This window comes from Acipenser ruthenus, chromosome 6, assembly GCF_902713425.1.
Source record: "Acipenser ruthenus chromosome 6, fAciRut3.2 maternal haplotype, whole genome shotgun sequence".
NCBI classification, from domain to species: domain Eukaryota; kingdom Metazoa; phylum Chordata; class Actinopteri; order Acipenseriformes; family Acipenseridae; genus Acipenser; species Acipenser ruthenus.
The window spans coordinates 53,548,864-53,564,988 of NC_081194.1; the positions used below are offsets into that span (position 1 = coordinate 53,548,864).

Below are 16,125 nucleotides of genomic sequence, written 5' to 3' on the forward strand. Positions count from 1 at the left end.
GTCGGTGTACGCAGGGCCTACCTGGACTCTGATGTTGCTGTGTCTGAGGAGGTGGTTCACAAATACAGCGATGTTGCACTGGGCCACGTCAACTGTGCACTGAAAGAGCTACGACACCTCTTCCTGGTGGAAGACCTGGTTGACTCGCTGAAGGTAAATGACCTCCACGGGGGACGGGGGGCACCGCCCAAGCTGAACGGAGCAAGAAGCTTGTATACAAATATGATAATTGGCACTTTTTACCCCCACGTAACACCAGTAGTAGTAAATAATGCAGTACTTCAGTAAAGCACCCCACAATCTGCTTTTACTGGAGGTGGTTAAGAAAGTACCCCCCCCCCCCCCCCCCCAAAAAAAAAAATGGTATGAACCAGTGATTAGCAGGGCTGCAGGTTATTTTGTCATCTTGTCAATAAATTGGCTGTTCTGAAGGAAAGACAGCTGAATTCACAGCTGCAATTGAGATGTTCCTTGCCATGTAATCCTGCACACAGTTATGAGGAAAGTGTCAGCACCTCTATATAGGAGAAACAGCTGCAGCCAAAAGAGCACTTTGAGGTTGGGATTCAGAAGTGGCTGGAGCGTAGATTAACTGGAGAATGAGGAGATCCTAGTATTATGAAATAATTTCCCACAATATTTGCATTATCATGTTGGCTGTCTGAAAATGCAATACTTGTAATTGGGTTTTTGAATAAACGACTACATTTTATATATTAAAAAAAGGTGTCCTTTTGATCACTGTAATTAAAATCTAACCTGACCAAAGGAAGTTAGTTATTTGGATTGTGTTTGAGCAGCAGCTGGTGCCATGAATAGCACATTATTCAGAATAGTGTTTTGAAAGAAGTTACCCCCAGCGGATATCTGTAAAAAATATTAAGATCAGGATAGCATACGTTCTGTTTATGTAGGGTTAGTTAGCCCTGTGCTCCTCTCTTTTAATAAAACCAGCAGACTTTTCCCTTGCTATTAAAGGACCCTGTGGCGGTCTACAACTATATAGGATCCCTTGTGAAATATAAATCAGTGTTTTGTACAATGTACAGTCTCAGCCCACAGCAATGATGTGAGGTGCTGAAAGACCATTTGCTGCTGTTTGGAAAAAGCTCCAGAGAAGGAAGGTGTTGGAGCCTCATGTGAGAATGAAGGGGGAGGAGGAGGGGTATGTTGGGTACAAAGGGGGGCATTGTTGAAGCGTATTAAAAGATTTAAATAAGTGAGAGGAATAAATAGTGTAGCTTTTGAAAGTGCCAAGGGAAAGGGAGTGAGTTTGTAAAGCACTTTGGGAATGTACAGAAAATGGAGCGACTGTTATTCCAGTTTTGAAACAAAGGATTTTAAACGTACAAGTAAGAGTGGGCAGGCCTTATTTTAGAATAAACTGGTGGTAATTTCTATTTGCAAACTGCAAATTACCTTCACGGTTTGCGAACCTAATTGACAGATTCCCTGGCATCCTGACTGTTGGGGAGAGTTAAATAAACCAATAACAATCCCACATCTCTATTGTTCCCACTCTAAATTTTTTTTTTTTAAAAACCCACACACTTTCTTCACACCTTTTGCTTTACAAGTGTTTGTTTTACTAGTATTTGTAATGAGGTATCTGTTGGCCGAGAGCTTGCATTCCTTGGGATGCCTGCAGGCTGTGTAATTAGTTCAGGAGCTGAACCTGGGTGTAGTCCAGTAACACAGTGATTTCTAATAAATCTTTAGCAGAGATGGATATTAGCAGCATCTTGATGAAAACCTCATATTGCACTGGAAAGGGAATGATATACTGTAAACAAATGGCAACATCTCCACTAGGTTCCAAAGCTTTTTTCCTTTTTTTAAAATGAGAATTAATCAAGAGATCTCTCCCTTTTATTTAGTCATATTTCTGGCTTTTCCAAGAGAAAGTGGGTTTAACCCCCCCTTTCCCCCATTTAAAAATAAATACAAAAATAAAAAAACAAAATACACATCAACATTATGAGCTCTGGAGTGTCGTGAAAATGACCGTGGTTGGGGCACTAACCAGGAGACTAAGTGATTTGAGTTTCAGCAGTACCTCCTCACGGCCCATGTCACAGAACCATCAAATTCGCAGCTGTGTTTGTGTGGCTGCACAGTTTGCCCTCAGCAGGCCCTGAATCTTGTTCCGACTTTTGGGAAGCTTTCTGACATGCATGAGAAGCTTTGTCTTGGTAAACTATTTCTTAACTAATCCATTTGTGGTCTGTTTTGTATAGATTTAATTTTCATAACATTTTAAAGGGTTTGTTGTGAAATGAATCATAGGTGTGTTCCTGGCTCAACAGCACACCAGAGCTGTGAGTAATGCAGGAACTATACCTCGACACATTCCACACTTTTTCTAAACCATGAATAATTTATTTTTTTTCTGTTTGGTCACATTCTTGCTAATTCATCCCTTGCTGCCTCCAGTCTTCCCAGAACGACCCAAAGGGAATCTTTTTCAACCAGTAAAAATGAATTGATTGTGAATGAACCACATACACAAATGAATGATGTAATCAAAATATATATTTAAAAAAAAAAAAAAAAGCTTTCTCCCCAGTTGTAAAGTTTAGTTTTGATGTGAACATGTGTAACATATTTATAGTTAATTCATTTGTATTCTGTTTTATAGTTTGCTGTACTGATGTGGATCCTTACCTATGTTGGCGCCTTGTTTAATGGTCTGACACTTATAATTCTGGGTAAGTTGTAAAGAGTGTTTACTGCAAGTTAGTAAAATAGAAAGCATCTTGAACTATATATGAGGTAAAACTTCTGAAACGTATGAGACCTTCTGCTTTCCCATTGGAAGTAGCTATGTCCCCTTCTTATTTATAGTGGGTACAAGTCTGTTTTTTATATGAAAGGGCACATACTAGGAAGGCAAGTTTTTTCATTTCAGTCTTGCAGTTTTTGAAATTCTCCCTCCTGTTTCTTTTCAGCTCTGATTTCATTGTTTAGCATCCCAGTTATTTATGAAAGGCACCAGGTAAGCAAAGTTTATTTTAGTTGTGTTTTTTAAAAAAAATGTTTTTACTGAAATTAAATGTGTATAGTAAAGTGTTTGTTTTTTTCAGTATTTTATGATGCAAATCAAAATGTATTTATATGGAAGAACCCTATTTCTCACAAATTTCATTAAATTACAGTAGACTCTTGCTAATCCGAACCCAGGTAGTCTGAATGACCTATAATAGGAACCATGCCATCATAGTGAACTGAGATTTGAAAGCTTTCTCTGTATTCTTTATTGAAAGGATTATTACAAATGATTGATGAAATGCAAGGTTCAGGAACATAAAACAAAGACGAAAATAGTAAAGTTTGACTAACAGTTGCTGCTTACTTTTTTTTCAGGCACAGATTGATCATTATTTATCTCTGGTGAACAACCAAGTTAAAGACATTGTTGCTAAGTAAGTATGTTTAAACTATGAAGAGAAATTGGGAGTTTTTTGGGGATGTGATTTAAATATGATGGGGCAGTGGGCAATAAGTGTTTACTAATACAATGAATGAAAATTGGGATCAATTTTGAATTTTACTATAGAAGCTAAATTGGGAACATTCTCGACACAAGTGGAATGTCTATAATTGTAGTCAGGTTGCTTTAAATATTTTGTGTGTTGCATTCTGCACAAGAGAGCAAATGTTATAACAGCAGGATGTTTTTATTTTTGTTTATTTCAGGATCCAAGCTAAAGTCCCCGGACTGAAGCGCAAGACTGAGTAAGGGCTTCAGGCAGCATCTCTTGGAGAGAGTCACTCGGGCTGAGGGGAGGGTGGGGAGCGAATACATTACCTTGACATTGCAGTGTAATTTCACAAATCTCTATAGCAGTCCTCTAGTGTTGTGAAAATGTAACTCTTTTGTTAACCTGTTGTTGGTTTTCACCAGCCTAAGTATTATATGCCACTGCTTTTGTTTGATCTAATTCTTATTTATCTTGTTTTTAAACACTGGTTTGTGTTTCAGAAATCCGTACAGTGTGCTTTGTCAGGGAATGTCTTACATTAAAGAATCATGGAGCAAGTGGAGCAGGGAATTTGTTTTTTTTTCTCTCTGTTTGCACAGTCTGAGGATAGTTTTAAATGCAACAAATGTGTAGGGAATGGTACCATCTTGGCAAGAAATGGACAATTGATTTGGTATTAAACTTAATGGTATTGTGATTTTTACTGTTTTTATTGATTTGACAGTGTAGTGTTTCACAAGAGCTTAAGCGTTGTTATTCAGCAGCTCCACAGTGCTTGATTTGATAACTTCCGTAGCACATAAGCTTCAGAGTATTTATTAGAACATTAGTACCTTTGCAAAAACATTTATGCAGATGTTCACTTCATTGCAGATTCATAGTAAAATCCCAGCAAACAAGTTTACAAACTGAACACTTAAACCCTGCTGTTTCTGATTATCTGTGGACCGAATATCTAAAGCTGCAACATGTTACTTGGAAATTTGAAGCCTTGTTTGTTATGCAAGTAATTGTGAATGAAACTTCATACGATAGTGATAATCTGCTGAGAATTAAGTCTGTGGAATGCATTGTGAAATGTAAACAAAAAACAATAAAGCTTGTAGACAAAGATCTGCGTGTGATTTATTAAGTACGATTCTATTAAACTATTGGGCAATATTGCTAATGGAAATGTATTGTCATTTTTTGTGGTAAATGCCAAATATTTAACACTTTAAATATGTTGTGCGCAGCCCGTTGATGTTACAGTTATGACTTTAAAATTTTTTTTTTTTTTTTTAACTCCAGTCTCTAGACTATCAGTTGCTGCTTCGTAAAGGAAGTCTGATTTTAATATATTCATATTTGTCAAGCCGGCTTTGAGGCAATAGTGGTTTCAGCAGCTAAAAGTTCTGAACTATAATGGCTTGATAGCAGGATTCTCAATGGATTCATGAAGCACAGGATAAAGCTACTATGGGGAGGAATAATACATGTGTAGCTCTTTGCAAACTGATTCAATAATCCTGTCTCCAGTGCATTTCATGAATTTACTGACTAATTCTATAAATCCTTTGCATTACACAATGTTGTCTGGTGACCTACTTTTGTACTTGTGCACTGTGAACCTTGGGAGTTTGGGCAAATGGAAGCTATTTCATCCAGCATACTGGGAGTAATCCTTTTACTGATTTGAAAATGTGCCATAAGGACCAACCGGAGGCCAGTTGGTAAATAAGACGATACAAGGGAGGAGAGTATATGCTAAAATAGTAAGGATGCAAATCTCTTCTGGACTGATAAATCCGGTTTGCCTTTGCTATTTTTTGGTAAGTTATTCTAATAAATACTGACCAACAAGAGATGCAACGGAATCAGCAAGAGGAGGAGTTCACCCAAGGTAACGTGTGCCTTGTTTCCACTGCCGGCTGCGGTTAATGGGAACAGTAAAACACTTAACCCTTTACAATGGCTGCCGTTGAACAGAATTGTGGTGACTTGGGAAAACGAGATAAAAATGTTGTTAAACGTATGGGCTGACTCGGAAATACAAAAACAATGGTCGCTGCATGGAATATACGATTCTATCTCTGCAGGGGTGTGCAATTCGTATCTCCCGACGCCCGGGACAACAAGATTTGTGTGAGGAACAGGAAGTTTTGCCGTTATACTTTGCCTGTCGGACAAGTAGTTTTTATTTATTTATTTGTCCTATGTTTGTTCTGTTGCTGGAAAGACACTCCAAGTATATTTATAGACAACCACATAAGTTTCTGAAAATTGAATTGCGGAACTGTTTACATCCCTCCCCTATCACTTTTGATTGGCTAGCTGTGGAAGAAGCTGATTTTCTATTGCTTACAAAGAAACCCAGAAATGGCTACCTGAGAGCTTCTGGCAATGCACAGATTAATCTTTTATAAATTGAAGGTATTACCAGTATTTTATGTTTTTTTGTAAATTAGCAAATAAGTGATATTGCCTCCTTAATACATGAACCTGACACTTATTTTTTATGTAAACTATTTTACTAGGCAAGCACAATGCAGGACCTAGTAAAGTTGAAAAAAAAAAACAAAACAAAACACCCACCAGTCGCTAAAGTATTGGCAGATTAGAAAAAATCGGTGTGTAATTTATAACACTTTGTGGTCAGGCGTGTACTTTATTGTTGGGATGTTTAAAATAAATAAATAAAAATAAGAATAGTTTTGAAGCATTTCAAGACAAACTACCTGGCAAAAATAAATAAATAAATTGTGGGTGTTTTGTGAGACAGGAAGGGGGTAAGTAGATTTTTAAGAAGGACAAGATTTTCTAGCATTTTGTCCCTTGGACGAAGTTTTTTTCAAAAATTGCACACCCTTGAATATGCAATTATCCATTTGCTGAAGTTTTGTTCCGTGTTAATAAACGGTCAGTAGACATGCCGTGCATGTGTGTATCTGTACATATTTTATATGTATACTGAGTGTTTTCTGAGACTTGGTTGTTTCCTGCTCCAGTAATGAAAGACACACAAAGACTGCTATGTAAAGCTACTAATACCATATTCACTGTTTAAATGTGCATTATTTAGGTAGTGTGGACAGCTTATAGAATAATACCGGTAACGCTACATACCAGTCCATGTATTTTTTTTACTGGAGCAGGAAACAACTTAAAAAGCATATTCAACATACATATGAAATATGAGCTCAAATGGCAGTCTAATGATTGGTACACACAAGCATGGCATATCTGTTTGTGAACATGTAACAAAACCTCTGCAAATGGTTAATAGCTTCTTACTTAAATGTATTTATTCCACTGAAAATAAAATGTTACTGAACGCAGTTTGCACCAATGTTTGTGACAGCAGAATAAAACTATTCATGTTACAAATCAAAAGTATTGTATGTCTAAATCAGGGTTTTTGAACCGGGGGTACATCTAAGGGTGGTAGGGGGTATTCAGAAATGCAAAATAATGTTCTTTTTTTCTTTTTTTTCAACAGTATCATCCAAAGTGCATCCAAAGACTTGTAATTAAGTTTTTTTTTTTTTTTTTGTAAATCGGATTATTCTGCCTTTTATTGCAACTGTGTTACCATTCAGTACAGCAAAAATTGTAAAGGGGTACTTCAGCTGAAATCTTCAGACAGAAGGGGTACAGTTTTTGAAAAAGTTTGAAAACCACTGGTCTAAGTCATTGTTTGATACTAGTAACAATTGTTTTCTTCACACACACACACAAAAAAGATCTTGATAAATCAGGCCAAATGTACTTCCGTGAGTACTTGTTACCATGGGTTCATAGAATAGCAATTGAGTAGAGATGAATAACCTGCAGTTTAGCACTCTGTGTCTGTAATGTAGTGTTATGCTCTTGTAAAGTGGCTGTTTGTCTCTGGAGTGCTAGGATCTGTGCCAGTAGATTATCACTCTGGCTCTCCAACTGTTTTAGCTGTGTCCGCAGGGCCTGTTTTTCTGCTTGGAGCGTAGCATTCTTTCAAATAAAAGAGAAAAATATATATATATATTAAAAGCTTTAGAAACAACCTGAACGACCAAATATTTAGCAACTTTATAATTTGACATATCTTACATGTTATGTAATATGATAGACATGAGTGCAATGGTCCATATGCAAAAGTAGGATATTGATACACAGCTTTATTTATAAAAGCCAGTATGGAATTTTAAAACTTTCTCTTTTTTTAGAAATTGCACTTGAATAACAAAACAATATTAGCTAAAGTTTCAAATACTATTTAGGCACAACTGAAACATACAATAAATATATGATATCATTAGAAACTGACAAGCTAAAAACTGTATTAAATACATTACTGTGCAGATTTTAAAGGGATACTAAACAGAACTCGCATTCCTTTCCACCTCAATTAGCCTGTCTTTGACCTTTAGAAGCTCCTGAGTGGCTTCGTGACTCTCCTCCCATTTACTGACAGTCTGGGTTTCTTCACCCGCTCTGGGTGGAGAGCTCTGCATCATACGTTCCTCTTCCTCTTATTGCTTAAGTGCTTCATAGTTCTTTTTAACCTAAACAAACAGAAAGACTTACATACATAACTTCCATGTAATTTAAATGTGTGTCTCATGTGCAGTATGAGATGGTATGACATACATTTAATATATGCCGTATTCCTCCGAATTTTAAGACGCACAAACCAATTTTTTCTTCTCAAAAATGGCCTGGGTCTTAAATTTGAGAATAGTGATCGTGTATTAAAAGACTGTCCAAGTGCACAAACAGGAACGTGAAAAGACGAAAAAAAGAAAGTTACTTCCTGACCTCGAATCATCCATGACTAGAGGCAACCATTTTCAAAGAAGCGGGAGTCTGGGCGATGTCAAGTAATAAAGAAAACTCCTCCAACTCAGAGGTGGATTACTAGGAGGGATTCACTGTGGATACAGGCATGTTCATTGAACAATAATCAATATGCTTCACCAATATGCCTAACAGACGAGTTTGTAGCATTTTATAGCAAAAGAATTAGCATTCCTTTGTATAAATGGCTCTTATATGCGTAATTGAGGTTGTATTTTTGTAAATGCATATTTATTTGATGTTTTATTTTTTCCTCAAATTGAGGTTGGGAAATTTGGGCTGCGTCTTAAATTTGAAGGAATATGGTAAATAAGTGTGAATTTCAAATAAAAACATTTGTATTAAACACAAGTATTAGACGCAAAGAGCATGGCTTTATCACCCCCTGTTCAAAAGTTATGAGGGTTTCGCATGATGGCCATTTTGTTTTTGGGCGATTTCGGGCCTAAAACATCAAAATACAGCTTGGCAAACAAAATATTCGGTTTCAGCATACAAAAATCCTTTAGAAAAAGTGGTTTGCCAACTTTTCCTCAAAAATGCCTACTACATTCACATTTTCTGATTATTGTACTAGTCTATATGGAGAGTGGAAAAAACAGGTAGAAGCTATTTTTATAGCTGAATAACTCCCAAGTATTGCTTATTATAGTAGTACTCTTGGTATGTTACTTACATTTATTGGTTGTTCCAAACTGAACTGAAAGGAACATTTCCTTAAAGTACATTATACATTGAATAGAAAACACTTAGATGTTGCCACCACTGAAGAGAAAAGACAGCAAACTCCCGATAAATAAAAGTCTATATCCAAAATGTGTCTCAATTATTCATATTTTAGTCATTAAAAAGAAATCAAGGTAAAAACAGGTATGCTTACACGTTTCGACATATTGTCTTCATCAGGGCATATTGAAAACAGAATTCATTAGATCTATTAACTTTGTTGAGGTGAGGTGGGGTCACAGGGAACCTTTTGTGTATCTTGAAGAATTTAGTGAACCCGTCAAGCTACAAGGCTAGATCCATCCCTTTTAGCCACTTATTGATTGATTGTATTCACTGTTAAATAAAACCCAAATCCTACAAGTTATATTCTACTTTTTTGTGTGTGTTGTGTGAGACAGGGAGGGGGCAAGTAGATTTTTAAGGACGACAAGTAGATTTTTCTAGCATTTTGTCCCTTGGACAACAAGCTTTTTTTCAAAAAATTGCACACCCTGCTATGAAAAAATAGCAAAAGTCTTGCAGATAAATGATTCATGAGAATACCACAACAGTACCGGGACAAAATAAAAAAACTGCGGTTTACGAGAGGGGTCACAATATCTTTTAGCCCAGGCTAAACGCAACAACGACAAAACCTAGCTGTTTGTTTTGGCTGCTGTCTGCCCCCTTTTGGAAGATTTCATTTGCATTGAGCCGATGTTAAGAATGTTTGTTTCTGGCATAGATAAAACACGAATGTTACCTGTTTGGAAATTCTGCATGCTTAAAGATGCATTCCTTGCTACCAGTGCTAGATTTATGTACTGTTTTAACATGGGATGCTTCTAACATGGGAGCTACCAGATTCACTTCCAATCTGTCTTCCTTTTGGTTCGGAAAACTGGGTCTTGAGAATGCTGTGTAGAATCGTGTGTAGCACGAAAATAAAAATAGCGATAAATCTTTTCAATTGCAGCATCCAGGGCTCGGGCAGTTTTTATTCCTGAACTTGTACTACTACGGGTTTCTTTAAAAACGCAACACACTTTCCCACAATCTGCAGTGATCTGATTATGCAGGACAAGAACTTCTGAATTTGACCACATTAGGGAAAAACACAGAAACGTGGTTCTGTTGGCCTGGGTCTGTCAGGGCCAGCCAGCAGCAGCCCCGGCCCACAGTGGAAAAGAGGCAATAGTGAACTGGTGGTTTTGGTAGAGATGCAAATAACCAACTTGTGGTCCTCGACTTGTTAACCTCAAACGTCTGACTGACAGGAAGACATTGAAAAGGAAAACCGAATACCCACAGTCTTTGTACTTGGATCCATAAAGTTTTTTTTTTATCTAAAAAAAGAATGTGGAACTGTTGTGGATGGTTTTGTGGGTTAAAAGCAACACATCATTTACTTAATCTTTACAATACATCAAATGTGTTGTTTTTAAACTTTCAAATTCTATCATATGTGCAGACATTCCCTATAATTGCAGCTTGGCCAATGTGAAAAATATCTTCATTTAAATATTCACATATTAGATGTCTGCGCCACCATTCATAAAACTGACATCTGATTATTTACGTAAACTTAAGTAAAATAGGCAGAATTTCATGAACATTTCTTTCTATTATTCAGTCCTACAACTGGAATTTAATTATCCTAGTCACAAAAATTAGCGAACATCTCTTTACCTACTGTAGTAAACTACAAGATCTGATAAAATATTTAGCGGTATTAATGTTGCAAAGTTATATTAAATGTTAATTTAAATACCGTATTCCTTTGAATTTAAGATGCACTTTCTGAACCATTTGCTTCTCAAAAATAGCCTGCGTCTTAAATTCAAGTACAGTATAGTGATGCGTGTATTAAAAATCACCAACAAAATACATGATTACCTGAGTATACAAACAGCAACATGACTTACTGCCGAGAAAAGATGAACTAAAACGTTACTGCCCGATTGAATAATCCATGCCATACAGACAGCCATCTTCAGAGAAGCATCATTCACTTCCTGAGGAATTCAAAGAGAAGCATTTACAATTTCAGCGTTTCTAACAAACAGTACCACCTTGGACAGATCAGAAATGCTGATCAGACCCCCATATTTTTTGACATACCACAGTTCACAAATTGGGAGAAAAACAGGTGTGAGTAACCACGACTGGAAATGAGAAGCAGCACATAACTGTATTGTTCTGTATGTTAGCAGACGACTCGAAACTGCCTGCATATGTGTATTGAGGTTCTATCTTTGTAAATGCATATTTATTTGATGTTTTTTTCTTAAATTGAGGGTGCGAAATTTGGGCTGCGTCTTAAATTCTAAGGAATACGGTAATCTAATCTTGTCGAGTTATTATAGTAATTTAACACTACTGGTAATTTTCTCTTCTTGGATGTCATGGGGTAACAGTAAATGTATGTTTATGAAGAATGACTCGATCTGAGCAGCAACTTACCCAATGATCATCAAAAAATAAGAAACCACACATTCCTGATGAAATCTGTATTTATTTCTGGACAAGATCTGTATATGTTTTTCTTTCTGTATATTGAACATCATTTTTGACACACATTTTCACACATTCATTTCGATACATCAAATATTTTCCTCTGTATAAACCCCACCCCACAAAACTATGATTGTCACCCATACAATAAAATGTAAAGTCTCAATCAACACCATTTATAAAGTAACTCAGATCCATACCATATGTGGTGTTTGTAGCTATTGAAAAATAAATCCATGCATCAAGCAATTTTCTAATTTACATTATAATACAATGTTTAACAAATTTACTAATTAGACAATTATGTACAAAAAATCAGGTATGAGATATAAAATGTATAAACAAAAATATTTTGCCAATTGATATTCATTACAGACACCCATTATATTGACACTATTGCTGTCCCACAGAATACTAAAAGTCAGACATCACAAAACAGTAGAAGACACACTGGCTGACAGAGATTCAAGGCTGATTATCAAACAGCACAAACAGAAGACACACTGAAAATTTAAAATGAGAACCACCCACGAGTGGATTACAGACTGCATAGTCAACTTTGGTGATCCAGGTTATTTTACACATTAAATTTATATCAAGAGCAGCATAAGGCATCCTTTCTCAATCTAATCAAACATATCCTATAAAATAGATATTTTGGGGCACATTTTCAAAGCAATTACTCCAGCCTTTAACTCATAGTTTCTAAATAGAGAACAACACCTGCTAAGGGTACAAAACTAGAACCAAACAATTAAGTAATATAATTGAAGGTTGCTTAAATGGTCTTGAGTTTTTTTCTTATTCAGTTTTGTAACATGGAATTTCCTGCTTTCAAAACAAAGAGTTAATTAAAGCCTGCACTAAACATTTAAAAATATGCCTCATGTTTCTTTTATTGTATAAAGGATGCTGAAGTCGTGTCCCCTTTTTCATGTTATAGAAAGCAGTGGTATGAGAATATCATTTCAGTAAGTCAGCAAATACCGTAATTAGCCCAATAAATCTGTAATTAAAATATACCAATTTTACTCATTGTATTGCATCACTGGATATCTGTTCCTGTTAGTCTTGGTTAACAGTATTATGTGAAGTACTTTTCTAGTACTTTTGTATTATTAGTACCGAGATTGAATCCCAAAACTTTATGTAGGCAATTGTGTTGATAATTATCCAGGAAGAGTGAGCACATCAAAAATAGATATGCAGATTATACACAGTTAAATCATGTTGTAGAATGTTTTATGTAAAACAAAAAATCATCTTAATGTTAAAATAATAAAACAAACACTATTGATAGCCCTCAATTTAACAATCCATAGCACCATAAGTGTAAAAAACAACTTTAAAAATGCAAGTGTGAAAGAATGCAAGCAGGTAATATAAAATGTCAGAAAGGCACTTATGTATGGGCTTTTTTCACAATACAAAAAGGCTTTTATATACTGAAAAACAATAAATGGCTACAAACAAAATTTGAAAAAAAAAATCTTGAGGGTTAAATGCCTTGATTAAAATGTTAAAAGTGTCGTGCCACCTTTCATTTCTGCAATTTCCATTACAGGAAATAGACAAAACTAATGTAAACACTAATGGTATTTTCTTTTCAAAAGATATTTAAAACACCATTTACTGTGGCACAAGAGCCATGTAGTTAAGCTGTAATTTATTGTGATATTGTGTCATTCCTAAGCTACTCAGAACTCTTTAATGTGACCTGTTTATAGGACAGTCAAGGTACTAAGTGATGTTTGCAAAAAGTTATTGCACAGTGGATTTCTTTTTGTTTCTTCAGCATCCTTGTTTGATGATTAATGTGGCACTTCTATTCCACGACTTGATAAAATGTTTAAATGCAGCATTTTATTAACAGGTTTGTAGCAGCCAGACACTTGAGGCATTTCAATCCCTCCAGCTCGCTGCCATGTAGTCTGGAATTCAGCATGTGGATGGCTGTTCCTTAGAGGCATTTCCAGACAAACACACTGTAAGAAGAAAAATGTATCACAGGAGATAATATATATATATATATTTCTTTTAGCCTTATACATAAGATTTTATATACAATATAAAAAAATAACACAATAGCATGTCTAATACATGTGAGTTCATGTCAATGTCTACTCTAATAGTGTTCTAAACAACAGCGTTAATCAATAAAAAATCTAATAAAAAAATTACTGCTACAAGTCAAATTATTTGAAATAGCTGTCAGTACTTTTTTTTTTTCGTACAATTCGTGTAGTTTACCTGCAGTCATCACCTCCAGTGCTTATCACGTACTTGTCATCATATGAGAATCGTATGTTGGTCACATGAGCAGAATGGCCAAAATATCGCTTGTGTTTGGCCTGTAGAAAAAGCAAAAGTTGTCACTGAAATAAGTAGTAGCAACAAAATACTAAAAATCGTTTTGCCAGGGTAACAATACCACAGTAAATCTGTTTAATAGTATTTTTTGGCTTTTGTGATAGTTTTAGCTTTTGCAGGTGTAGCTGCTGACTCCAATTAGACTGTGCTGCAATATATTACTATCAGGAATGGGAAAGAAATTTAAAAGAGAGGTATCCCGGCAATAGTAGCTGAGATTTGGAAACTTCATCCAGCAAAGAATGAATGAATTGTTTTTGGGCAAAGAGAGCTCCATTCTCAAACATCTGTGCATCTTCAATGTATGCACAATGATTAGGTCATTTATTTACATTAATGTTTATGTTAAATGTTTAGCTCCTCCATATCATTAAATCATTATAACAACCCTTATTCTCAAACAACAAATCAGTTTATTAAACTACATTGTAAAAATCCTTCATTCTTTGCTATTGCCCTCCCAGCATCAAGTAAACTGGTAAATCAGGTCTAGTGCTGATGACCGACTTATTAATGAAATGCTTCCTAGCTGAAGCTTAACAGAATAATCCAATTTTAAGAACACATGTATTTATTAGGTAAAGTACATTATCAATTGCAAAGGTGAAAAGAAATTGAATCAACATGTTCTCTGCTTAACACAACTACTGTATTCCATTGAATTTAATAATCACTTTTCAAACCAATTTTTTCTTCTCAAAAATTACATTCGAGTATAGTGATGTGTGTATTAAAATTGGCAACAAAAGACGTGACTACCCGAGTATACAAACAACAACGTGATTGACAGCCAAGAAAAAACAAACAAAAACGTCACTGCCCGATCTCGAATCATCCATGACATACAGGCAGCCATTTTCAAAGAAGCGTCATTAGCTTCCAGTTCTAACAAACAGTACCAGCTTGGACAGATCAGAAATGCTGATCAGACCCCTGTATTTTTCGATACTACAGTTCACAAAAAGGAAAAAAAAAACAGGTGTGAGTAATCACGACTGGAAATGAGAATCAGCACATAACTAATTCTCTGTGTGAGAGCAGACGGCTGTAATCTGCCTCCATACGTCATTTTCTTATATGCATAATTGAGGTTGTAAATGCATCTTTATTTTTATGTTTTATTTTTTCCTTAAACTGAGGGTAGGAAATATGGGCTGTGTCTTAAATTTGAGGGTGTCAAATTCGAAGGAATACGGTATTTTAAACACTCCAGGAAATGGGAGCACAGACATTTTAAAGCAGTATACTGAACAAGATAAACAACTTACAAATTTTTCAGTGCTTGGAAAATCAAAAAGTTTCACCAAACCAAAGTCATCTCCAGTCGCTATGTTTAGCCCAGCATGAGAGACACAGGCACAGTTCACGTCGGCTTTGTCAGCATTTCTTGGCCAGATTCCAATAACTTCATCACCCAGAATGCTGTAAATGAATGGCAATAGATAAAACAAGGGGCACATACACAAAGTATTTAATGAGGACAGACAGAAGAATTTTGAACAAAATAAATTACGTCATTAACACCATAATGATAAAAATGAAGAAGAAACTAGTACAATTATTTACATTTGTTCAGGAAGAAAAGGTGGAATGAAGGTCCTAGTTTTAGTGTACAGTAATTCGGTGTCAAAGCCTCAGAAATGTGAATATGGTTACCTGGTCCAGGTTGCCCATGTTATCCTTTCAATCAATGACTGCTCTGTCACTATCTTTCCCATAGGAACTTCATGAACCTGACGTTTATAGGCACCAGTGGAAACCTGGAGACAGAAGAACATTCTTTGTATTGGATTTTGTCATTTTTTGATTTACCGACTTGATTTTGCAGACAACTTGTATTTATTTATGCAACTGATACCACAAGGCACTGTAAAGAGGGCAATTAATAGGGCAGTCAGTTTCTACAAGGCAAGATAGATAGCACTGTAGGATTATAGGACTGTAAATTCACTTTAATAATAACAAAATCATCCAGACAAAAGTTCAAAAGAATTTGATCCACTATTTTTTTCTTTTTTTATATAGTTGATTTGTTTTGTGTTACTGATACAGAATTTAAATAAAAGGAAGCCTGCAGAAAACATTTCTAATTTTTACAATTGACTGCAGGGTCTCTCACAATCCCATCAACTGTTGTTGTTTACTTCATTTAGACTGAAGTAATTTGATGCCCCCCAGGCATGACACTTTATATTGTGCCATTTGTTACTCAACTAAATGGAAACAAATTAATAAG

The 16,125-nt window shown here is 35.6% G+C and overlaps 2 protein-coding genes across 11 annotated transcripts in view; one reads left to right on the top strand and one right to left on the bottom strand.

The window, feature by feature from the left end:
- Positions 1-4,595, top strand: part of LOC117410899 (reticulon-4-like) — a 35,573-nt gene extending 30,978 nt beyond the window's left edge. For all 8 annotated transcript variants that reach the window (XM_059025505.1, XM_059025506.1, XM_034017831.3 and 5 more), the window contains 5 exons: positions 15-153; positions 2,639-2,708; positions 2,949-2,995; positions 3,364-3,422; positions 3,697-4,595. In XM_059025505.1, coding sequence (XP_058881488.1) covers positions 15-153; positions 2,639-2,708; positions 2,949-2,995; positions 3,364-3,422; positions 3,697-3,739 — 358 coding nt within the window. In that variant the 3' untranslated portion in view covers positions 3,740-4,595. The remainder of the gene's footprint in view (positions 1-14; positions 154-2,638; positions 2,709-2,948; positions 2,996-3,363; positions 3,423-3,696) is intronic.
- A 6,905-nt stretch (positions 4,596-11,500) lies between these two features.
- LOC117411466 (echinoderm microtubule-associated protein-like 6) overlaps positions 11,501-16,125 on the bottom strand; it is a 115,743-nt gene continuing 111,118 nt past the window's right edge. For all 3 annotated transcript variants that reach the window (XM_034019045.3, XM_034019044.3, XM_059025507.1), the window contains 4 exons: positions 15,546-15,649; positions 15,158-15,311; positions 13,770-13,870; positions 11,501-13,504 (listed from right to left, as the gene is read on the bottom strand). In XM_034019045.3, the coding sequence (XP_033874936.2) occupies positions 13,480-13,504; positions 13,770-13,870; positions 15,158-15,311; positions 15,546-15,649 (384 nt within the window). In that variant the 3' untranslated portion in view covers positions 11,501-13,479. The remainder of the gene's footprint in view (positions 13,505-13,769; positions 13,871-15,157; positions 15,312-15,545; positions 15,650-16,125) is intronic.